Source organism: Rhyacophila brunnea, unplaced genomic scaffold (assembly GCF_057557595.1).
Source record: "Rhyacophila brunnea isolate RB1 unplaced genomic scaffold, BYU_Rbru_1.0 scaffold_7, whole genome shotgun sequence".
In the NCBI taxonomy this organism is placed as follows: Eukaryota; Metazoa; Arthropoda; class Insecta; order Trichoptera; family Rhyacophilidae; genus Rhyacophila; species Rhyacophila brunnea.
This window is the reverse complement of record NW_028233339.1, coordinates 9,557,183-9,583,792: the sequence shown is the minus strand read 5'-3', so window position 1 is coordinate 9,583,792 and position 26,610 is coordinate 9,557,183. Positions and strand designations below refer to the sequence as shown.

Below are 26,610 nucleotides of genomic sequence, written 5' to 3'. Positions count from 1 at the left end.
CGTCAAAATGGTTTTCTTTTGGAACATCTAATATATTATGATACTGTACTACTACTATAGTAGAAATGTATAGTTGGTACATATGAGACCAAATGAGGGAACAGTATTTTAACAACGAACTGTTGTTATTCATTTTCCAAATCTTTTCTATCCGCATCAAACACATAAGGAAAAACCCGCATGTTATTTATGCCATCCACAGGATCCGAACCGAAAGGCAGTTTTTATATATATCTCCACTAATGAAAGAAAATGATAACTTTCCTTTACCTCTTTACTCTTTAGAAACAAGAAAGTTGTTGTTTACACCTACATAAACGGACTTTAAAAAATAACTGTTGAATTTTCGTATCTTTTTACAACTGTGTCAAAATCAAATATATAGTTTTATTCTGAAGTGATTTAGACAATTTATTAAAACATCTAATTAATTAATATAATATTAATCTCGTCTGTTTTTTATTTTCAGGTATGTTCTTCAACTATTGAAACACTGAGCTGTCAATTTAGCTCACCTTCCGCCATGCAATGTAAGTCAGCTATCTCATAACTAAAATAAATTATTTTCTATCTGAAACAAACTTTTTTAGTGTCGATTTTGGAACAAAATCAGGCCAGTTTCGTCCACTTATATTTTATAACGACATCGCCAAGCGCTAAAACACAAATTATACGTAAGTAGCTAATCCCTGTTTTTGTCGACATTTTACTTGAAGTTCATCTTTTGAAATCATTAATATTTGATTTCTTAAATACATAGTATTGCAGAACGTTAAAATCAGGTAGGTATATATGTGTTGTTATTATACCCAGACAGCCCCACACATAGAAAAGTGGTATGTGGAGGTGAATTTCGAAAAATATATAATATATATTAACACCTGGTTTGTTCACATACGGGTTATCGCGAACTGTAGCATTCACAAGACGTCGATATCGAATGCGCGTTGCGTCGTTGGGAGTTGTGCCATCCGCGTTGTTTTGTCCTTTGGACATGCCGCATTAAAACAGGCCTTGCGTGTTGTAAAATGCCGAATGAAGTGGAGCCAACTCGTTGAGAAGGCCGTTCGACAACCAAATCATCCGGGTCATGGATCCTCAGTCTTGAGGTCCTAACGAAAAATTCGTATTATTATTTCATTAGCATAAATATTTTTTTTCATTCCTAAGGGTTCTGGACCTGTTGTGTAGCCATTGTGTGCGCCCCGTACCCATACCATAATGCGTATTACATCATTTTGAACAATATGTCACTCGTGGTGTAATAACCAGAGCGTTGGATCGGACCCTGTTTTGAGTTGCTCCGCTCCGGAACCTAATACTTGCTCTGGCTCTGATCCGGGTTCTGCTCCGCTCCGGGTAATAAGTATTATAATACTTGTATGTAATGTATATACATATTATGTATGTATAGGTATACAAATGTTAAAAACATAAGTATTTTTAAAATAATCGTCATTTTCATTATTAATTCTATTAACAAAATTATCAATAAGCAAATCATCAGCAATCAAAATTATTTGCCTCTTCTGTCAAAAAAGTGAGGTTATTTATCACTCGGCAGTGTTGCCATATTTCCAGTGTTGCAAATTGTCAAAATATACTATTTTCATTGGATTTTAAGGCGAAAATTTAATAAAAAAAAAAACATCCGGAGCAGTGGAACACTACAAATTTATGGTGCTCCGGGTAAAATCCTATTGCTTCAGTGCTCCGAGCTCTGGTAATAACCACCTCCTGCAACTTGTTTGTTTAAGTACCGTGTTTGGCTTACTTGGCAACTTACATATTCTGATGTGTGAGAGTGATAGATTATTGTACGATTATTATTTGATTGAAACCATGAGTATTTACCAAAGATGCAACTTATCATGACGAGATAAAAATAGATATAACAATTAGTAACATTGATATTAGCTGTACGTGTTAAAGAGGGGAGAAATCCGGGGATAATAATTATATGCAGAATAATCTAGTCTTAAAGCCGAAGATCAATTTGCTTATTAGGAGGTATCAATATTCGTAAAATATTTTTTCCGATGTTATTAGTTTCCAGCACAAATGGTTTTTAAAAAGGAAATCTGTCTAGCGCTTTTCCTGACGCCTTGTGTGAAAGGCGACGTCGGTTTCCCTCACGAAGCGGGGAAAGCGAACTCTTTAAACTTGTGTTTTGTTTTTCTTACACTCTTGCGCGGACCACGCCACACCGCCGCACGCCATTTCGCTGTTTTATAAAATCCCATCTAGATGGCGTGACGATGACTGTCGAGAAAGTAAACCACTGCAAAGGTTTTTCTTTTTTTGCAAACAGTTTAGTTCAGCATAATTATAAATTTGACATTACATTCGCAACTCTTTTTAAAAATATTATATCATCGTATAGTTAGTTATATAAACACTGTACATTACAAAGGTACTATTATTTAATTTAAATCTACCTTAATGGCCCATGTGCACCACGTAGGTCAAAATAGACCTTTTATGGTATTTTCAGAGCATACGCCTGGACATTCCTTTAACGTTTTAGATAATCTATTTATGTAATTTTGAAGCCTTATTATCATTTATATTTCTTTAAACATTTGATGACCGCATAAAGTATTTTTATTACATACAATAGTATTCTTTTAAATCTATCGATCTAATGTTTTAGAACATAGTCATATTTCAGTACTTTCATGTGCAGTGGTGTTAAGATTTTTTAGATTTATTAATTTTTAAACGCATTTATCAAACCATTAGAAAAATTGTTTACCTACCTACTATTTAAATAATAGAAATATTTACGATAAAAAATGATATTTATAATCTCTGTGATCCCAAATTTGACAAGAATTAGGCATTTTATTATTCAAAAAATGGGCACGATTACCACATTTGAAGATAATTCTAAAGATACAGTCATCAAATGTTTAAAATAAATATACAGGATAATATTAATAAGACTTCAAAATTATATAAGTAAATAGATTATCTACAACGTTTAAGGAATGTCCAGGCTTATGCTCTGAAAATACCATAAAAATCACCATTTTGACCTACGTAGAGCATGTGGCCCCTTAAAGAAAAATGCCTATTAACATATTTAAATAGTAACTTCATTATTCTATATTCTACAAAAATCTACACATTAATATAAGTATTATTAATCAAGGTATAGTGGCGGCTCTCGTGGTGAAATGCGTGATGCGCTGGCATTTCATCCAGGAGCTCCGGGTTTGATCCTGGTGAGGACAATACATTATTTATGCTATTTTCTCAAAGCCTGTGTATTTGTGATCGTTTCACTTATATTACCAAATACACTACACTACTGGTATTGTACCTCTAGGCATGTTGTAGTGTTTAAAAGAATAAATACCTACACAAGAATATATACCTACCTACATAAAAGTTTTGTTCAAAATCCTGAAAGAAAAAAGTCAAAAGCTTGCAGCTTTTACGTTTTCATCAACTAACTTCTTTACTTCTACCGATAAGCTAATTGACGTTTGGGTAGCTAGTTTGTTTATTACAAACAGTGACGTATGTATTTTACTTGCTATGAACTCGATTGAATAGTATAGGCACATTCTTGTCATATATGTATATCTGTGATATAAACAACATTATAGATAGTCATAAGATTCTTCAGTCTTTAATAAAATACATACGTGTAAAAATAACAGACAGCAATTCATATGTAATGAAAAAAATAATTACAAATACCTTCGTAGACATTATTTACAAAAACATAATTTTCATAAACACGAAATGCATCAGCCGTACAAACCCACACATAGAAAATTCACCGACACGAGCAAACGTATTCCATTGTAATATCGGTCATAGAACGAACGATAACCGTGGACTTGCATCAAAATCATCCACCTTTGCTGTAGAATGCACGGGGAAGGGGGCTCTAACGCCAGGAGGGGGTTGTGACGTGACGGCGGCCAGCGGGGAGGGGGCCGTGACGTCACAGCGATCCGGCCGTGGCAGTGATCGTCCGCCATCATTGCATGTTTCGCCGCTGCGCGCGCGCACGTTCCAACCAGCCGGCAAGACGCGATACAAAATTTCCTCCACACGCCGGCCCGGCATTGCTAACTTGTTGTTATTTACTTTATTATAACAATTAAAATAATAAGTGTTGCAACTTTCCGTAAAAGTGTCGGTAAATAAAATAATCCTTGTGCTTTTTTATTATTAACTTGTTGTCTGTTTATTGTACAACTCTGTGATATAAAAACGCCGCTATATTAAAAACGTACTACTGAAAAGGGATCAAGCAATACGAGTTCGTGTAATGTTTATTTCTCTCTGGCGTTTGTGTTAGTTTATTTATTGTGAAGCTTGTGAGACTGATTGTGTTCTTCGACTCGACAAAAATGATTGTTATGATCTTAGTGTTTCGGACAACATGACTGACACCTGTCAAATTAGCTAGCCGAATAATGCCCATGTGACTTTTGTAGTTGTCGAAAGGAATTTTGTAGAATATTTACCGCTATTCTGCACCGGAAACGAATATCCCTGTACTTTTAGTTAATTGATTCGCGTTGAGAGATTCCCGAAAGTTGCCCATGCACATGTGCCTGTTTGAAAAAGGGTCCTCGTCAAATATGCTGCATTCGGAATGCATCGCGTTCAGTGGAGGCTAACTAATGCTCACAATACAACAACCGTCCATTATTTATTTATTTTTATTCACTCCCAATAAAAATTGTTTGCATTGTAATTAGTAATTTGTAATACCGCGACCGTGATATTTTATTACTTTACTGAAGAATTTACTACAGTGTACAAAAGTGAACATCCCAAATATTTACCAACATCTTGGTAGCTTTTTATCTGGTAAATAGTTTACAAGAGTGCATCGCGCGGACGTTGGTGTCGACAGTGCCGTACATTTTTACTATCCGTCCAAATATTTTTATATAACGAAATTAGTTGCTAGGCTTATACATGCCTAATTAATATTTTCCTTCGATTCTTAAGTGAAGTGCTTAATTAAGTATAAAAATTTGGGGATTTTTAGTGAAGTGTTCCAACTTTTGCGTTAATAACAGTTAAAAATGAAACGCCGCTGGTCCAACAACGGTGGTTTCCAGACGCTGAGGATGCTGGAGGACAGTTCGACAGAAGTCACATCCTCGTCAGCGTTAATATCTCCAGCTATGGTCATGTCTCCGGAATCGTTAGGTTCCCCTGAATACGGGGAGTTAGAACTTTGGGGCTACGAGGAGGCTCTGCCTTTGGGTTACGGAGGGCACGTGGCTACCATAGGTCCTCTTGGGGGATGCGCTCCTCCGCAGCCGATGCTTCCCCTCCCCCTACCGCTGCCACTGCCTCCCATGGCTTTACCACATACTCCCAATACTCCAAAGTCTGAAAATGGATCGGTGTCCTCAGGTAATAATCATTAATTTATTTTTCTTCCATCTCGCTTTTATGTCATGAAATCCACGAATTTTTGTAGGTATATTGACATTTAATTAAATAGGTACATTGATTTATTGCACTCTATCTACTATTCATTGATATTATACTTAATAATAATACCTATGTTTCATTTTAGTCTAAGTAGGTGGACTGTGGTTTACAGTTATTATGTTTACATTTTGTTTATTAGGTTTACGGATAATTCTTATTTGACACATAAGCATAACACTGTCATTATTCGAACTTTTTGCACTTTCTCTGCACAGATAAAACTTTATTCCGCTGTTTTGGAGGGATGTGTACACGATTAGTTACCAAATGTATTTATGTTTACTACAACATCTGTGCATTTTCCACCCCTTGCAACAAAATGGAAAAAAATCGCACACGCATCCCTATGCACATGGTAAATTGAGAGGGGATCACACGACTCGCATGATACCAAATAGAACTAGATAATAGTATAATTTACTTCTTTTTGCTGTAATTTGTTTCGTTATGAGCCTAGAAATAAAATTGTTATTTATAATCAGATAATTATTGTGCAACTATGACTCATGTTGAATATTTTTTTATTATTAGAAACTGCTTAACAACTAAACCAAGATGTATGTGATAATTTGGAACTTATATTTTCCAATAACTATCCTACAAAAAAAAATGCTGAAACTTCGTCACGGAATAAATCTCGCTAACGTAGGTACCTACTTTCGGTTGGCTGAAGATCATATTCCAAATAAACATTATAATCTCATAAAAATAACTTACCATCGCCAAAACGCCTACCTACTAACTGTTAGAAATTATTTTATATTTAATTTGACCTCTCATAATATAGATACATAGTTTCACTAGTAACAACTGGATAAAAGTTATGGACCTGTATTTAATACTTATAGTAATACTATGTGAATATAAATACACATACTATGTAAATTTGTAAATGAAGAAAACAGATACATACTTTGGTACAGCACGTCTTCAATTTCAAAAAAAAAATACCGGCAAACGGACGTCGCATCGTTGTGATATTCTTTCCCCTACCAGCAATTCGACAACCATATGCGATCCCAACAGTCAATTCTCCTCATGTATGAATTTAAAAAAACGAATTGATATCTCATCCTCTAGTCATGATTACTTGAGCTGTCTAGTACCCACCTACTCTTAATAGAATTTTAGATGACATCTTCTATGCTACCGTTTTACAATTATTGACAACAAAATATTTTAATGGTGTTCTACTAATATCGGATGGCGTCTGTATTCTCTGGTTGGTTACAATCTCTTTTACCGCTTCCCGAGTAGATCACCTACTTTCCACATTATGAAAGTGTATTTCCAAGAACATCCACAGTCTACACTCACTGTGTAAGTTATATTATTAATCCACCTCTCGTTTAATATAAGTAATATTTATTTCATTAAATTACCTCTTTATTTATTTTTTATAAATCACAACACTACGTTGCCATATCAACAAAGTAGCACTAACATTATAAAGATAATGTTAATAAGAACTACTTAAACCTAATTAATTGATATGTGATATTACTACATATTATACAGGACCAAAAATACAATTTTATCAATATTTATGATTACCTAAAGAACTTAATAACTGGTGTCATTTTTCAAGAATCTCTTAATAAAAAAAAAGGTAATAATATAATATGGTGACGATATTTTATCAATTTATACTATAAAAATAATTTACTTTACAATATTCTTATAGGTAGATACCTAAGTAGGCAAAACGATAATTTGCAGTACATATATATATATAAGTAAGTGAAAATAATTACATAGTTTCTTGAGTACATAATAATATTAACCTGTTCAAAACCTTCGCGGTTTCTTCCATGATTTAACTTAGGGTTTGGTTCACATCTACAATATTGTTTTATGTTTAGTTCCGGCATATTGACGTGATAGTTTAGCCCAATAACTGACAGCCAATCCTCTTAAAATGTGTTAAGATACCTATGCTATCCATACTGTCCTTCACCTTGAAGGCGCTTGTCCACGGTTCGAATCCGTGATCCAACATCATCACAGACGTGACTGTGTACAATCTCCCTAATGAAACAGCTTTTTGTTTTTGGGTGTATATGTACTTACTATCCGTGGAGCTACCAATGTGAATCGTGAACGGTTCTATGAATACGTTTCCAAGACACATTGCGTGTACTAGGTAGTTTTTGTATGAATATCCCTAATGTTATCTACGCAAAATAAGAAAGGAACTTCGCTCCAAATCAGGTGAGATCAGAAATACTTAGTCGATCAACCCGGTTAAATGCCAGGCGGATTTCAGTAGCTCTTCCCATCCGTTTCAACCGACATATTATTAAAACACTCCCAGAGTAGAGTATGTGATTGGCATATATTAAATAATATTAATGAACATCATCACTGGTAATTGAATTGATACAACGGTAAAAATCTATGTAATGATACACTGAAAACTTGCATTAAATAACATGTTGTTCAGTTGTATAGTCAGCTGTCGTAACTCGTAAGTACCTACAATAAATACAAAACTAAGTACCCCTAAATACTGTGATCCGTAGAATCACACCACCCTTCTCGCATAATAGTATTTATTATACCACTTCCCTTTTACAATTATCATTACAACGTTGCACAAATACTCAGGTAGGATCCGGAGTATAAATAAATGAACCAAGAAGGGACATAAATTCTTTTGTGATTTTAATTTAATTCAATTTTATTTTCTTGTACAAAAATGTATAACTTAAGAGTTCATATACCTAACTACTGAAACTATTGATAGCATAAAAAAACTCAGATTAAATTATAGAAACCCAATCAAACTAAGGCAATAATTAATTATTGTCATATGCGAGCGACCATGCGAGGAACAAGGCAAGCGGTGGCTTGCTAAAAGTTGCACGTATTCCATTACTAATGAACACTGCATCTGAAGACTTAATTGATGCTCCAGACTTTGGTATATAAGTTTAACCCTACCTTGAAAGAATGCAGGTTGAAATTCTTACCTCACTTGACTGGTTCAGTTCTTCATTATCGTTAAATTGTAATATATTGATAGTTAGTTAATTACTTTTGAATGGTTTTGGAGTGTTTAAATTCGTTTTCACTCTTTATTTTCTAAATTGTTGCCCTAGGCGTCAATTAACATGTCGAAAATGTGTGACTTGTGAATAATAAATGCGTAGAAATCGAGAATTCATTGAGCGCATTCAAATGTTTCCGTTATCATTCAAAAACGGTTGCTACACATTAAAAAAAATGGCGGTTTAATCAATAACCTAAAGCTAAAGGATTGTGTGTGTGAAGAATATTATTTATTTATAGCTTACGATTGAGACACATATTTTAAAATCATAGATTTGAAATATTGTCTATAAAATATTTAAAATTATGTATGATTTAATTGATGGCATAATTTTAGATATTTTATAGAAGAACAAATATTTTTTGACTATTATTTATTATGGTTTGGTAAACCAAATGCAGTATTTCATTGATTTCGAAAAACTAACCAACACGATCTGCAATTTGTCTGCAAATATGACTAAGAAAGTTTAATGTGCACTGTTTATGTCGGTTCTCAACAGCTTAAATGCACCCTTTGCCGCTAGCACAGAACAGATAATAAATAGAATACCGATAGGCCATATTCAATACGCCGCATGGTGAAGCAGGATTTTGAATGTGTGAGTGTCCTACGAAAATGAAGCACGCATTATGCACGTGAAATGGTGTGTGTAATACACCAACATTAAATGAGCGTAAATGCATAAACCGAGAGCAGCTTTCAGTATTCGATGTAAAACGTATTATTGACACGTGTGAAAGTTTAGCCCGGATTCTTCCTTACTCGAGTCGGTTACCTGCTATCGCCTTACCCGTTATATATTTCAGTTCCAATTATTTCTGAGTTCCCTGGCCGCTAGTATATACATAGTTACCATCATATTTTTTTTTAATAAAATAGTGTATGAATTCTCAATATGTTCTACTGCTATTGAACTAATACGGGAATACGGTTTGAATTTTTAGTCTAGGTACCTACCATAAACAATATTAATTTTTCCAAATATTTAATAGTGTATCCCGCGATTTTATGAAAGAAGAAAAGGAATCAAAGAACCTAATGGTTAAGACCCCAACGCCAATTTGAATAATACAAAAATCGGAACCCTTTCTTTTCTTCGTCTGGTGAAATAAAAAGAGAACGGGCCCGCATCCCGGCTGCCCTAAATTAAAATCGCTCACACACACACCCTTCCATGCAAATATAAAAAAATGTATGCAGGGCCATTTGACCTTCGGCCGAATTTCGAGGGCGCACGTGTTTGGGGCAAAAAATTCGCGACAGTTCAAGGTGATCGGGTTTTTACCGAATGCATGCCATGGTGGTTTTATGGGGCAGCGATGCCATAACTTTTACATTGCACTGCGGCTTCCTTTTACCTTCCCCAGTATTCATTATATTATGCGTATCATTTATTTATTTCCCTTTAAACACCGGCAGTAATTATGTTATTATTTCTGGCGGACATTGTTACTATGTACATATTAATATTATTGTGCACTATTTATCAGAATCTTTATTTTCTATTTAATTTGTTTTTCATTTATTTTTGACATTATGTATTTACGTATTCATTTTTAATAAGTTCACAGCTGAATATCTTCTATGCTGAATACCTTCCTACAATGATTGTTTTTAAATGACCCGTAGTATGGGCATAGATCAATTTAATCGGAAACGAGGTAACTTGTAGTTTGCCGGTACCATTGACAGTCGTATTATGAAAAATAGCAACATGACATGTTATGGCCTGTTCAGCATTACGATTCTCGGAATTGGCTTGGATTGTATGGCATTCTATTTCGTAGTATTTTTGTATAGAAAGACTACATCTGTTTATTTAACTTAATCTGATCATGCGCGAATTAATATATGCCTTTTGCACCTAAAAGTTCAAACTAAATATTGTGAAGTAGTCAACCATAATACACAACATACATAACGTTTCTGTGAGATGTACGCTTTTTCATATTGTTTGAATATTGAATATCGTCACTGTTCTGGTAGAAGACACTAATTCTAAAAATGACATATTGAGTTAGTTATACCAAAATGTTCCTTATTTCAAACTTTACCGTCTGGAAACCTTAATAAATAAACAGTCTTTATTTTAAAGTCATCCCTCTTACGATTACTTAATAAACTCACATGATAGACCATTTCAAACATTTTAACAACTTCAAAGTCAAATTACTCAAAACTAGTATTCTCCAGTTAGTGTGTTCTGCCAGAACAGAGACGTTATATGATGCAAAAGTGCAAACATTATAGGTAATAAATAGTCATGTCGTATTATTTTTGTAGGGCGTTATTAATTGATTGTTTTTTGTGTGTATGTTATTCACTGTCTGATATTTCTCGATCCTTGTATGCTGGTATTATGAATTATTACGAACGTCTTCTTTGTAAAAGATTGCAATTATTGGTAGTACATATTTATAACGCTCCTTCATTAATTAAGTCTCTAAATTGCGCCTGACAGTTTATCAGTCTCTGTCATTCGGCAGCGGCTGGCTGGCGTGTAGGGCGCCCCCTTTCTCGCCGCGCCCGCGTGCAATCGGAACCGCATCGGATGCACCTGTCGACGACGCGCAAAATGGGGCGCGATCGTTTTTTGTTTTTGTTTTCCCGTCCGGCTTTTGTTTCAAGAATTTCGGTCGCTTTCAACCTTGAACTTGGCGAAAGAGAGGGAATTTTTGTATTTCTGCGGTAGGGGAACCGATTCAAGGGCACGCCATTTCATAACGTGATGCAACAATGATGGCGCGTTCAGGAAATTACAAATAGACGATGGCGTGTTATAAATAACTTCACATCCTTATTTTTGTAATATTATAGGCACCTACTTAATCTAGCCTCGAGCGTTTTATTTGAATGTGGAACATATTTTACGACATCGCAGTATGTAGGGGTAGGTACACTTCGTAAAAAATATCACATATTATGTACCTAGTTAAAATTCAATTAGTATATACATTTTGCTGAAAAATCTTTACTAATTAAGTATTTTATAGTTCGTCCTTGGCCCTTTCCGGCATCCTCCATCTATGTCTCCTCTCCAGGTTTTTTCGCACATGGTCTCGATAATGACTTGTGGATGCGCCACAGCTCACAATAACTCGTAGGTACCCTTAGTTATTCCTGCATGCCAGGAAGTGTGGTAGATATGCCGCGATTGAAGCTACGACAAGCCATAAATAGTAGGCGGAGTATATCATGGGTATTCTGCGAAAAAGCACTAAGTAAGTCAAAATTTTGCTGTTTTGACTTAATGATGAGATAATCTTATTAAGAGTACGCTCTATAGTCTACAAAAACACACACAGTCATATCTATAAAACTGGCGAAGATAATTTATGTTATAAGTCAAAAAGACATACATCAATTCAGAGAAAAGGCACTAAAGGGGCTTAGTGCATTTGCTTCTCTCATTCTCGGGCTATATTCACAAAATTCTGCATGCGAAACTGCACTTAGTCATACTCAAAGCAATATCACAGAAATGAATTTGCCTTTTATATGTATAAAAGAAGTTAAGACCGTCCAAACTTTCAAACTAGATTATCTCAAAACTAGTATTTTTGACTTAATGCTTATTCGCAGAATACCCACGAATTATTGTCTAGATTTTCAAATCAATTAAAAAGTATTTTCAAAATGGTCCCGCCAACAATTTTTTGTGAGCGAGCCTGTTGGTGTAAAACTTAATATACTGGATTATGGTTGGGTACTAGGATTTGGATATAAAATAAATATTGACAGCGCACATAGTTAGTATCTTCCGTTCTATTGTACTTATACATAACTGAAATTATCTTTATGTAGGTACCTTATTAAATTGGAACTAAGCTCCTTGTATTATAAACGACATTGACTATCTTATTGTATAGGTCGTGTCTCACATCTAATCAATAAATTATAATCATGGTCTATTAAACTATTTCACTGTCTCCAGAATAATTTAGGTACTCGTTTTATTATTAAGTAGGCAAATACACGTAATTATCTATTAATTTTAAATTCAGATCGGATTTTCGTCGGCCGTGAAAAAAATCTCGATTATTTTGCTAAAATAACTTTGAAATATGTAAATTTATTATATTATTATTAATTCCGACTTCCCACACGCCCGCCATCTTCATTCGTGAGCTCAATACATAACCACTTATCATTACTATTATTATGTAGTTTTGCTTTTAGAAGATTATAATGTTGGCTGCTTCGTAAACATTACAATATTAAAAATCAATTCCATCTACTTACTGAGGTGTCTTATTATCGGAAACTCTGACTTTGTAGTGCAATATTGTGTTTTAATATAAACAATGAACACAACGTCAGAACGATATAAACCAAGTGTAATACAGAATAACAGTCGCCCATTGAATCATATGTACAGTTTTATTACTTTTGTTATGATCAGATAATTACATGATTGAAGATTAAGATACGTTTTTAATAAAACCTTATGGTTAGTCCATCGTAAATACCTAGGTACATGATCCACATAGACGAGGGCCGATCGTTAGGCATTGATTAGTGTCGACGCAATATTTATAATATGATATTGTGACACTATTCGGAATTTATCAAATATACCCTGATATCTGATATAAATCGTCATTGATTCGTACTGCTATGGGTATACCGTCATAAATCGTCCTGTGTTCGAATTTAGATCTAAGTTCATCACAGTATAAAAAGTATTAAATGCTATGTCACATTTCAGCATGTGGCGCCCTCCCTCAGCAGAAAACTTATACTGGTTGACCTATATTGAATGCAACTATCTGTTGGAGATAATTGATTTATTATTCCAGTGTTATTTAATAACATTTTATTTATTTACTAATTGTACCACAAATATAATATAAAGTATGGTTAATTATTAGGAATAATTTGTCTATTGTAAAATGTGGTTTATAACAACTTTACTATAGTCGACTATTCCGAAGATGGGTTTATAGTCCGAAATAGCTGTCGTCGTAAATTACACTATTCAAGTATAATTAAAAAAAAAAAACTTGGTTTCAAAATTATTATAATGGAGTTCTATCATGTTAACGCCAGCTCAATTAATTACATAATAAGAAAAACATTACATGAAGTCCCCCTATAATGTTGGTATCTACCTAATACCAACGTCATGTTTTTGCCCACAGAACAGATAATAAATAGAATTCCGATAGACTATAGGTATACCAATACAGTAAATTTTGATGCAGGGCGTCAATGCATACCTACACCGAGCGCAGTTGTCAGTATTCGATGTATGACGTATTCTTGACACGTGTTTAAATTTATCCCGTACTCTTCCTTACTCGAGATTAGTTGCCTGCTTCTCCTTAGCCGTTAGGTATTTCAGTTCCCATTATTTCTGATTTCCCTGTTTTTGCCTCTACCATGTCTTGCGTATGTAAAAAAATATAGTCATCCAAAAGGCCAGAATGTCTCCTAAAACCTTCCAATAAATCTTTTTCGTGCATTACTAAATATTTCCCAATATTTTAAGGAACCAAAACAACATTATATGCATAACATAACATGTACGACAATTCAATTATTAATAAGCAACTATTTTTTTAGTGCATATTGCGAATTTTTTGGAAAATGTAAAACTATATAATATTATGTACCTATAATATTTTACTATTTACACACATGTAATAAAAAAATTTTTGCATTATAAATTGTTATGTAGATATAAATGATGAATGAATGTACCCGTTTAATGTTAACGTTTGGATGCGTTAATCTAAACTTAATAATTGTTTACTCTGCAAAACTTGAATGATCCTACATGCCTAACTACCAGTGGCTCAAATAATTATACTTATGGCCTGAATGTAGGTACGATATTATTACATCATGATTATTCAGATTCGGAGTATGTTATAGGTACAAATCGCTGTGAGCGTATTTCTAGAAACTAGTTTTTGCATTACTTATTTGATATTTCAACCGGTGGATGGATTCGAAAAAATAGGACCAGTCACGAAGTCAGTCCAACATTCAATGCTCTTTCAAAGGTTGTAGCGATCTACAAGACGTGGTCTATATTATACGTACATTGTCGTATCACGATATACTTACTTTATCGTTTCAGGTATTTTAATGTGTTGTTCATACAATACACGTTTTGAAACAGAATTAAGTAGGCATTAAAGCACCGCGTGAATAGGTAGATTTTTCTATCCAGTAAACACAGTACCTAAATCAATTACATAATTATGATTTAAGTAGGTAAGTACTATATTTTTTCAAGTAATAATCGTTTCTTATTTAAAATATTTAAGTACAAAACAAATCATTTATTTACATTATTGAGAAAGCTTTCGACTAAAAATTCAATTTGTGGGACCAAATATAATTAATAATAATACCTATATTGTAGTAGTAAATGGTCTAAACTAAAGCTAGTTGGCTTGTTACCCAAGCATTTTTTGCAAGCAAGCTTTTTTTGACAGTGGAGACAGCAGCATCTCTCTTTTTTTTTTTTTTAATAAAATTTACTATCTAGCATTCTTATATTTGACTGGTTTTGGATTTTTTATAAATGTTTATGTGTACCCACTGACTACATAATCTCGATCAGGCTGTCTTTATAATCCAGTAATTTTTCGAGCATTGTTCTGTAGTAGATTTCGAATCATTGCAAATCTTTAATAAATAGTACCAATGCAACATTAAGATTACCATCAAATATAAGGCACATTGATATTAATTCTTCAAGTAGATATTCATTTTCTACCAGGAAATAATACTAAATACCTACATGCATGCAATAAAGTAAGCCAAAGAGTTTTTGCTAGGTAAGCAGATAATCTAATTTACAGTAAAAAAATCCAATGACCTGATTCGGAATTCTCTGAACTTCAAATATGAGTCGGTAGTCTTCGATAGGTATAATCAACTTTTCGGTAAAAAAACAGACATTCCGAACAATCTGAAGGTATAATAAATATACCTGGGTGTAGGTATTTATGTATTAATATTGCGTATTCGTAATAATGTAAATACTTTATTGATTTATATACTTGGAATTAGGTAAATGAGTTAAGTTAGTACATAATATCGCTTTTCATTTGTAGGATGGAAACCAAGTTATAACAAATTTGATTGTCTGTAGCATACAATTACAAATAATATAATATTAGTTTACTTAATTCTTACGCTTTACATTACCAACGCATACCTACTGAGAGAAAACACGTGCGGATTTTATAATATAATGCCAGAGTTTGTATGAAACCTAGAAAGAATCATAATGTTTGTCCAAAAACGTTTTATCATTCGGCAATTACGTTAATATCAAGTTACCCAATTATTCTTCCAAAATAGAACGTTTCAAAATCAAATATTAACAGTATATGTTTTAAAGAAAAGCTAAATAAGACTCAATTGAGACTTCGTAGCTAAAAAAAGAAACACGACGTAGGTCCTACTATTTCTGACCTTATTTTTCAAATTAATTAATAACCATTCAGATTCTCCACAATTACTATTGTGTACATACATACCCAGAGCTAATATTCGTCCTCACATTTTCTCACATTCATAGTCTGGTGGCTCGACTCTGCAGAATCACAGTGCTCAAGTGGATATATTTTGTTCTCTTGCCTCTTTCAAAATAAGTTGCTCCAAAATCTACGACTCATTGTATCTGGGCGACTGCTTTTTATTGAATTTTTCTTTTCTTATATTGTCTGTCTTATCTATTACCTTTTTTTCTGTTATTGATTATCTACTACTAATGTGTTTTTCTTGTTTAACCATTTTCAATAACTCTCCAATTATATTCGATAAAGCTATACCTAATATTTGATTCATTATGCTTTTTGTGTCCTCCTGTTATTGGGACCATCACATTTTATATTTACTATAAGTATACACATTCTCTGTGATTGATCCTGTTGGTTTACCCAAATAAATATTAAAATAATAGAAATGTCATAACACTGTGTCATAATATTTCAGTGCTAATAAGCGCCAATGTCGAAATATCAGTCAAGGAAAACTCGGTTAGAGATGTAAGGTCGAATATTACCTATTTTATAAGTTGGCTTGATCACTAACCCACCGAGAGATCTCCGGCTGTTACCTATCTATAATATTATGTACGTCTCGGAATCGAGAACTTTTTACTATATGCTTCTAAGAATCTTTTCCCGTTAGGTCCAACCGCAAAATAGCGAGCCTACCATTTCCGATTGTTCTGCTCGTATCTAATTTTTTTCACCGCCATTGTGACCGAGATTTCTTCAAAACTTTAGAATCGTATAATTTCTGTATTTTTTAAAAAATATTATAGGTAGGTACTAAAAATAATTCATGATCTCGATTTAAAGTCACGCTTAACTGTAGTCAACACAGTAGAACACCTGTTGTCCAAAATATAAAAAAGGTAATATCTTTTTACAAAATGACTAGGTACATATCATATTGGTACCTATTATGAATTTGAAAATATGTCGACCAAGTTACTTGATTGAAAATCATTTGTCAACCTACCATTTATTATCTAATTCTGCATCTTCAACATATCTTATTATTGCTGCAAAACTGATATTGCTGTCTCCATTGATATGAGAATAGTTCCTCAGTATAAGTAGAGAATAGTTCATTCACTGCGTCCAACGCAACTAGTGCGTTGCCCATCAGGTGGCCATTATATATAATTAGCATGTTATTTAAATGTGGTAATTAAATAGTAATTAAAAGGTCCGCAGCAAATGGGTTTTAAGCTATATGTACGTGAACAATCAACGAATATGTGTGCTTTCTTTAAAAATAATTTACTTTGGTACGTGATGTTATTTATAGCCTGACAACTGCTCTCGGTTTATGCACTGACGCTTATTCAATATTGGTGTACTTATTTGAAGGTTACAACACACACTGTGGCACGTCTATAATGTGTGGTTCATTTTCGTGGGACACTCACATTCAAAACCCTGCGTCAAAATGTAGTGTAGGTATAGCCTATCGGTATTGTATTTATTAATCTGTTCCTATACTTAATGCATACAAATAATTACATGTCTACATTATAATGTTTAAAAAATACCGTGTTTATATTATTCTTCTGTAAAACTTGGCACATGTTCTATAATCTAGCCGCCTGTGTTAGTTATGTTGTTATCACCATTGCTATGCTATTACTAGTATCTTTTATTTAAATGCCATCGTTTATTTGAAATTTGCATTCTGTGACAAGACTTGGGTAGGTCGGCGTATTTAAAAACAAGAACGCGAGTGAAATAATAATGTAATCGCAACTCCAGCGTAGGTACACAAATATAATAGTGGACTCATTTTTTTCATGGTCGTATTGATAATGAAAAGTGGCCGACCGTGTTATCTATCTTTTAACTAAAAATAATATTATGTCTGCTAATACGAATCTCATGAATACAATACTTCAGACATATAATCAGTGGCGGCTCGTGGATAAGTTGTTTGGGGGTGCTGCGGTTGATTAAAAATAAAAATAAATGTTTATTTGGATTATATGGTACAGTTCGGTTATGAGGAATACAGCGGAAAACACATTTTGAAAATACCCGATATACTGGTCTATTTGTTAGTTTGGGTTAGGTTAGGTTTGGTTAGGTTAATCTAACAAATAATCCAGTATATCGGGTATTTTCAAAATGTGTTTTCCGCTGTATTCCTCATAACCGAACTGTACCGATAATATTTTACTATTAACATCAAAATTAAATATTAATAAAGCACTCCGCATAAATTGCTTGCAGAAGTAAATTTTAACAATGTCAATAAATCATTATAGCTATATTTGTGTCCTCGCTGTGGCTCGCTTGCTCACGCGCGACGCAGAAACGGAGAAATACTGAAATCGGACTGTCTGCCCAGCAGTACGAAGCTGGAAACAACGCTGCCCGCGCCCCGCCGTCGCCCACTCGAGAATATTCTATTAAAATCGGTACTGTGCAAAATCAAGTACCTACCGCGGTGTATGATAATATTATTATTGGACATTGGATGTATCGATGCGCGGGAAAGCTGATTGCACGCTTAATAATATTGATATTTTCATATAATATACATAAATTTATGTAGGAATATTATATTACATTTGTCTCAATTTGCTTGGGGGTGCTGCAGTACCGCAGTGCATATGGACGAGCCCCCAATGCATATAATATTAATAATATACAGTCACTATAATTCTATGTTCAAGTAGTACTCACTTAATTTAAATAATTAACCGTAATAATAGTTTCGCCATCGTTCAGTTTTGTGTTGTCCTCCGGCGTTGAAGTCTCTTGTAGGAAGTTCATTTCGCTCCATACGATTAGGTTTTGCTTATGGTTATTTGGGTCGCCTATATTTTTTTAAATAAAATTAATCCTCGCCTTATCATAAACGGCGTAATGCGTATTCAATTCCGGTGTCTATGTTAATATGGCATTTGGGTTAACAAAACCTATCTCGATGTCGATATTAACGATCTTATTAAACAATATCTAGTTTCACTTAGGTACACTTTAATTTTGTCAAAATGGCAAAGGGTACATTTATATTTAACAATTTATTAATATATTGTATTATTCGTATAACTGTGCATTAAATATTAGTGTCACAGTTATAAATTAATTTGAAAAAAAGAATTTTCATTTGACTTTTACCTTGCCGATATTTTGTACCTTAAAGTCGATTTAAATAATTCAACATCGATTTCATTTAAATAAATCGCTATGTAACTTAACTTATATAATATGACATGGCTTAGATAAGTACCTAGTTTACTATTTATTGACCGAATTAAAATTATTTAAATATTCTAAATAGGTACAGTGCGGCCTCGAATATAACCCAGATAAGATAATATTTAGGAAATGTTGTACCTATTCAGTATACTTTTATTTCAATGTGCATAGCTGTGGATGTACAATAAAGCGTAATGTCTATTATAATTTTAAATGGTAGTGTTTATATAACAAAATATTCTGTGTATAGTTTATGTCTTATACCTATATAATATATACACATTAAGTTTTGTTAACTGTTGTATTGAGCAATATACTTATCATTATTTTATACGTAGGTACATACATATCATCATAATTTGAAGCTTGAACACGTCATTTTTATTACCATTTGAATATTTTATGAACAAGATTATTACAGTAGTAAGACGAATGCAGATAAAGGTGACTGTTAGCTACAATAAACTGATTTATTTAAACGTAGATGCACATAAGAAAGACAATATATTAAAGTTAATTTTATTATCTCAGCTTCACACCGTCGCTTGATCTATATCTATATACATGGTGTCTAATCCTAACCGACTTACTGAGTGTCTGTTTGTCTTACGGCAGTAGTAATATTTGGAATAGCAAGGCACTCAGCAATAATTCATTACGCATACAATTTAGTTCATAACAGTTTAGTTAACGTGTTAGGCGATTATTGGTAACCTCGCGCCATTTTCGTTCAGCCCGCACAGGTATTTTTACTCTCAATCGCACATGGCAATAAATAAAGGTGCACAGGTACTAAATGAAATAACAATCGCTCCGATTTGCGTCATTGCATTACTCATTCACCTGTCGTTTTTGCAACGCCCTCCTTATGTTGATAACTATTTTCTCCGCAACCCCTAGATACCTACTTACCAAGCAAATATCTTCGTCAGCTCAGGCACGTAGCTTATCTTAATCATCGGTACATATCTACTACTTGCATTCCAATGTATAGCTCGGTAGCCTCCAGGAAACATCTCCACAGTCTTCAACTGTCTACGCGGTCCTCATTTTTCCTTTCGATCTATTGAATATAGCCCTCTGGGGTGGGTGAGCGTCTTCCACATGTCGGACGATAAAAAAAAACACTGAAAAACGACTCCATTATTTTCGTAGATTTGCCTTTCTCACCTCATGTTTTGTAATATTATGACTGCAAAGAATTTCTCAATGTTTTCCTTTCAAAGATGTTCAAGAAGTTATCCGCCTTTTGCCACTCGACACACTATACACTGTAGGTATAGTATACATACAGTATCAATCGCTAAAAGTATAATACATACTTACAACTTATAACAAGCACGGATATTTTTTTACGAATTATTTATTTATGCAATAAATTCATCTATTTGCGAAGAAGACTATGCCTACCTTCAATATTTACAATTTGAAAACGTATCGTTTTAAACATTATTTTTTTGTCATTGACTATTCAGCCATGCATAAGCTCATAGAATAAAATGTTTTGCGTACCTACCTAGTTATTTTGGCCTACATTTCGAAGGCTGTATACATTTAGGCTATATGTACTCAACTGATTTAGTATTAGGTAAGTATGCTGCTTTGATTTACAATATCAATAAACACATGTATACATACACTAGGATATGTATATTTAAAATTTAAATTGCTACAGTGTACCTAATTTGTTTAATATATATTGTTTCAGTATAATATATTATTTATATAACAGATTATTATATTAAAATATGCATTATTTGTATGGCTTTTTATGATGCGTCTCTGGACATATTTATTACGTTGTGTGATTAGAGAAATTCTTATTATTCTGATACGTTGTAAGGATTTTATGATATCACTAATAGGAAACATTATAGACATATTAATTTTATATCTTATCGCTTTGATTAACTATTTGCTTTAATTCAGTCCTTCTCCATTCGCCCTAATTAAGAGGATATATTATTGCAATATACCCACGCGTACTCTACGGCCGTTCGCGAGTCTTGATAGTAAAGTTGTACCTATTTGTCTCAGGAGTAACCTACAGAGACCATGTTTGACGTGTATTGAAGTTTGTGTGACTCGTATTTTGATTTAATATAATATTTCGATTTACAATTTACACCATATCGGTATATTTGGTAAAGGTTGGTATTTAATGCTGTAGGTGTATGTGTGTTCACGTGTCAGTCAAAAATACATTTTAATTCATATTGGATTCAAAGCAAGAACAACGACGAATGGTTATCAACCAATCTTCGTATAAATAAGTATATTAATATAACCTCCATCCTGTACGTGCATATATGCTTCGTTTAGGTGCAGATATGATCATTCATTGAATTATCGTTGTAACCTAACCTAACCCAACATTCTTATTTCGACATTACAATGTAGCCTTCTATCTAACACTAGTTTTTTTTACATGACTTCTCAGTGACAATGATACTTATATTATATATATATATATTCTGAAATCGTTTTCGTAATATATTTGTTATTAAATATTCAGTAGAGGAATCGGCAAGGATTTTGAATAAAAACATAATGTTAACACTTGTTATTCCCAGTTAACTACCATTTCACGGCTTTATTCAGATTATTTCGCCGATAACATTGTCCGTGGCTAAAAAGTCAAGATCATTCTCCGTGGGGCCAATAGCGCCTCGTCGAGTCTGCACTATGCAGTGAGTCGCGTTGGCCAGCTCTACCTGTTCTCACTTGAACGAATTATAAGCATCGCTATTAAAAATGTCAAGAGCACGCCGGGCACGCTGCCAGCCGCCACAGCGATAACCTGATATATTTTTTTCAGATCGATCGTGATATATTGGAGATACAGGGCATTTAACCACAATATTTTATAAGTATCAAAAAATACATTTCTTTGCTGGCCAACTTTGGTTAGAAATTAATTTTTGTTTATGTTTTTTTTATTTATTTGTTTAGCCTATTTTTTTTACCAATTTTACCTTTTCTCCCAAAATATCACTTTCGAAAAAACGTGATTTAATATTTTTCATGGTCTTAAGTTAGAGCAACGGCTTGCTTGTTTTATAAAAAAAATTATTTGGGTTTTTTTTTCAAAATTGGATTCTGATTCTGATGTGTCTTCTGTGCGCATTGTTGCATTATTCGGTAAATTTTAAAACCACTCCCTTGAATCTTTAATTTAATACTTACTTCCATCTTACGTAGTTTTACTGAATTTCAATTTTAATTTGTGAAATATTTAAATCAAACATCCAGTTCCATAGTTTCATGAGACAGTAAGAAGATAGGTACTATATACAAACGTCAACCATTAATAGCAATATGTAACAAAAATTTTATAAACATGGCACTTAGAATAATATTTTTACCGATTTTGAAGTCTTACCTAAATAACTGTAAATAACGAGGTAGATTTTACAATTTATACGCATTAGTGTGTGAATTTACAGTGTAGGCACTATTACACTTTGGCTGGTTATATTTACTATTCGTACGATTTTAAAATACACAATCGAAGTAAAAAAAAGTGTTAAATTATTTTGATCTTTTTTTTTATTTACTGCCTCAATTTTATACATGTGTTAATGATTTCAATGCTGTTTGTTGGTATAATTTAGTTACAATATATTATTACTCACCATAATAATAATATCGTATTGACTTTAACTTGCCATATTTTGTACTCGATTTGATTAAAGAAGCGATAAAGTGTTTACACTCACATTATAACAGACTCATTCATGCTCTGATTTGTATTTTTATGTACTTATATTCATATACAAAAAAATATAAGTATTATAAATAATTAGGTATCTACATTAAAAGTTATTTTTTTTGTGTACCTACCGATTTCGCATTCAACCGCGTGTAGGTACTGCTAATTTTTTAACATCCTGTCCGTATATTTTCATAATTAAATTTGAAATAAATGACTGCCTCCCTACCTAATTTCAAAACACTTTCACACATGCTCGGAGAAGCTGTATCTCTCTTACCAAGTGAAATATTATGAAGGTCTATGTCCATAGTACGAACGGATTGGTATTGTAACTTGTAACTCGTTGTACAAGGATGCAAGGCGAACAACATTTAAAATGCTCGGACGCGTCGGCCCGACGATCAGAAATAATACCCATAATAATTCTGCGGATATAAAACAACTCACCTTACACGTACTTATTAGTTTAAATGTCAAATATTTTATATTGTCTCTAGTATGGATGACCGAATTCGTTCTAAATTAAGAATGTTATAAATAGATTCATACAAATTATATGTTTCATATATGTAAAGAAATCAACAAAAAATGTGCTATTCAATGGAGTAGTTATATTCTAGACTATATTACTTATTTTTAGTGGTATTATCATCGTACTCCACCACATACTCTCTGGAGTTCGTCAATCCAGCGTGTTTTAAGGCCATATTCCATTGGCAGACGCACAGACCCAACCCGATCCAACGATCGACGCCAACCGTTGTCGCTAGCTATTTGCAATTACACGCAACGATTCAATCTTGTTGGTCCGTGATTTGATTGGTTAAAATAATACTAGTGTTGCTATTATTAAAAATATAGGTTGAGTGAAAACTAGATATTTTTTAGATTGGTGGCTACACTGAACGCATTCCCGCGCAATTTTACGTCAACAAAACTGAGCTGTCAGTTGTCAAACCTAGCGAGCATCAGATCTGTTAAAATTTATGCGGCCGTTTGACATTTATAGAAAGTTTGTATACTTATTGTTAATTTACATCATGAATAACTGGGCGAGCTTGAATCTCCAAACCAATTGAGTAATTCGAATATCGAAATCAAATAATCCAAAGACTAATTTATTGTAGCAAGTATGGCTATATTTCAACTGGCTCAGGCGGTCAGGACTCGCCGTAAACGAAAACACTGGGTCAAAAGTTGGCTAACTGAAGAACAGCGTGATCGCCATTGAATATGGCGGATTTTTTTACGTTCCACACTATATCTTTGGCGTGTATTTATTCGACGAGGACTGTGTCCTCGGTGATACTCCATATATATTTTTTAAGTTTTCGCCATCTTGTAGTTGTTCAGTTGAAATCGACCAGTAGAATGAAATGAACGACCGTTTGCATGACTCAGGCGCATATTCGGCTATTTTCGTACGCTTTCGGCAATCTTCGCTTGATAATGAAAGGATCGGACGACGGATAATAGAAAATTTTCCACTTTCGACCCGATCGCTCACGATCCTTGAAAACCATAGAGAATAGAGTTTGACAGTCGTGGCAGACGATCGGGCCAGACGCAATCTGCCAATGGAATATGGGCTTTACGTCGCCTTTTAATCTGTTTGTGCCACTTGAGTACCAACCACTGTATGGCTGCATTTTTGTGTAATTGATGTTCACTCGCTGAGTGATATTTCCGGACCGTTGCCATTTCATCAACTATGTAGCCTCTATCAGTCTTATCACATCTACTCTTTTCTGTGAAGCGTGGCTCGAACCCGCATCCATTGGATTTCGTCTAACATACTTTACCAATGGAACCATCCTTACAATACCTAATCAAGGCGAAATTAACTAACAACTATGTAACTGAAATATTATCAAATTTCTCGTATTAAAAGTATCGTAATATTGCTTCTCTTAAATATGTTATCATATCAACCAACTTTCTCTTACTAATAAGTGAGTAACTAATAATTCTTTTCAAAGAATTGAGTCGTATATTATTATAGTAGATACGCATTATATCTTCTAGTTTCTATTTGGAAATTCCTCGAAACTACGCTCATTTTAGTCGTTTTTTTTCGAGTCTAGATTCTATGTTACTTCCATGTAGTCCTTTTCCCAGCTGCATATTTTTATCAAGGTTTTTCCTTATGTGTGGCCCTCTGCCTATATATTACAGGCCGTTAACTGTATATCGAAATTGGGTCAATCAAACCGGCAGGATCATTTCCACGAATATGTTCTTTGCTTTAATACATGCGACCATAATACGTTATTTCTATAGTATGCATCTCTATTAAAGCAACCTTTTTTTGTTGATAGCTAAAATTTATTCTTCGAAATAATATGTATATCTATTATCTAAAAATATTTTATCTTAATTTATTGACTTACGTAATAACTCGGCTTCGTGTATTTTATTCTGATAATATTCATTAGGGATCGTTATACATACTCACTTGCTTGAATTATTCAGTATATGGCACTGTAGTGTAAAAATAATATTTGTTTCGCATATTAATGCAGAATTTCTACCGAAGTAGCATGAAGAAATCTTTGTATTTAACAATATTTATAGTGAAAAAATGATAGTTTTCACAGTGTATTCATAAGTATTACTTAATAATAGAGTAGGTACGTCAGATTTTTAAGTAATCTATCGCACTATGTTATTTAATACTAGTATCGTATTATTGATACTATTGACTGAAGGTACTTGATGGAATTTGAATTCATTATTATTATTACTATTCGTTAAATAACAAAAATAGTTAATTAAATTATTAGCAAGTTCAAGTAGGTTACATCACAAAATTATCTTGGAGTAATCCGTGACGTCGGCTAGTAATTAAAGTAATACCTACTTTGATTTAAAACACAAAAATCGATTCGATTCCTCGCAGGATTCGTAGGTCCGATTCCTGCGGGGGTCTTACTTTTTTCAAAAAGATTTTTTCTATTGGTTATACCTAATACATTTTCTTTCCTTAATACATTTACAAGTGTTTTCAAAATTATGTATGTTCAATAAATCTTGTGAATTATTCGTTGAATAAAAAAAATAGTTAATATTTACACTAAGTCTTTTATTTTCTCATTTAAAATATCCCAAAACAACTATTGGAGATTGTGTTTGTTAGTCCATAATTTGTATTTATTAAATTTTTATTTTCTGTATATTGTCGGACGGTCAGCGAATCGTGTCTGGCGATGATAAACTTTTCGCTTTCACCCCAGGCTGACAAACAAATTCAAAGTGACGTAGAGTATAGGGTCGTTTCGTGTAATGCGAGCATAACAAATTGCATCGTATCTACTAATACACCAGTAGGTATCACAATACACACAACCTATCAATATAGATATCAATTGGGCAAATAATATCGCGGCAACCTACCTAGCCTACCTGTGCTTCGAATCAATCCATTCGGCGACCGCCAAGGCCTCTTTATATTTTCGGTCATATGATTACCACGTTTGGAATGTAAGCTATACCTATATACATAATATTATTATATTATTGTGTAACCTTTTGCCTGCCGAACACAGCGAATTCACGCACCCACTTTTTCCATTCGCAAGCGAGGTGAATTTGAAAGTGAATTAATCGGCCCGTTGCCAGTTTCTCCCAGTCTTCTTGCTAACCAACTTTGCAAA

General features: G+C 33.4%; 1 protein-coding gene across 5 annotated transcripts in view; it reads left to right on the top strand.

Annotated features, from left to right (window-relative positions):
* EcR (Ecdysone receptor) overlaps positions 1 to 26,610 on the top strand; it is an 830,271-nt gene that overhangs the window by 724,709 nt on the left and 78,952 nt on the right. Inside the window, exon 1 of one of the 5 annotated variants that reach the window (XM_085957986.1) lies at positions 4,108 to 5,394. The exons of the other annotated variants lie outside the window; for them this stretch is intronic. Within the exon in view, the coding sequence (XP_085814112.1) occupies positions 5,058 to 5,394 (337 nt within the window). The 5' untranslated portion in view covers positions 4,108 to 5,057. Of the gene's footprint in view, positions 1 to 4,107; positions 5,395 to 26,610 lie in introns of those variants that run through there. 5 annotated transcript variants of the gene reach the window in all.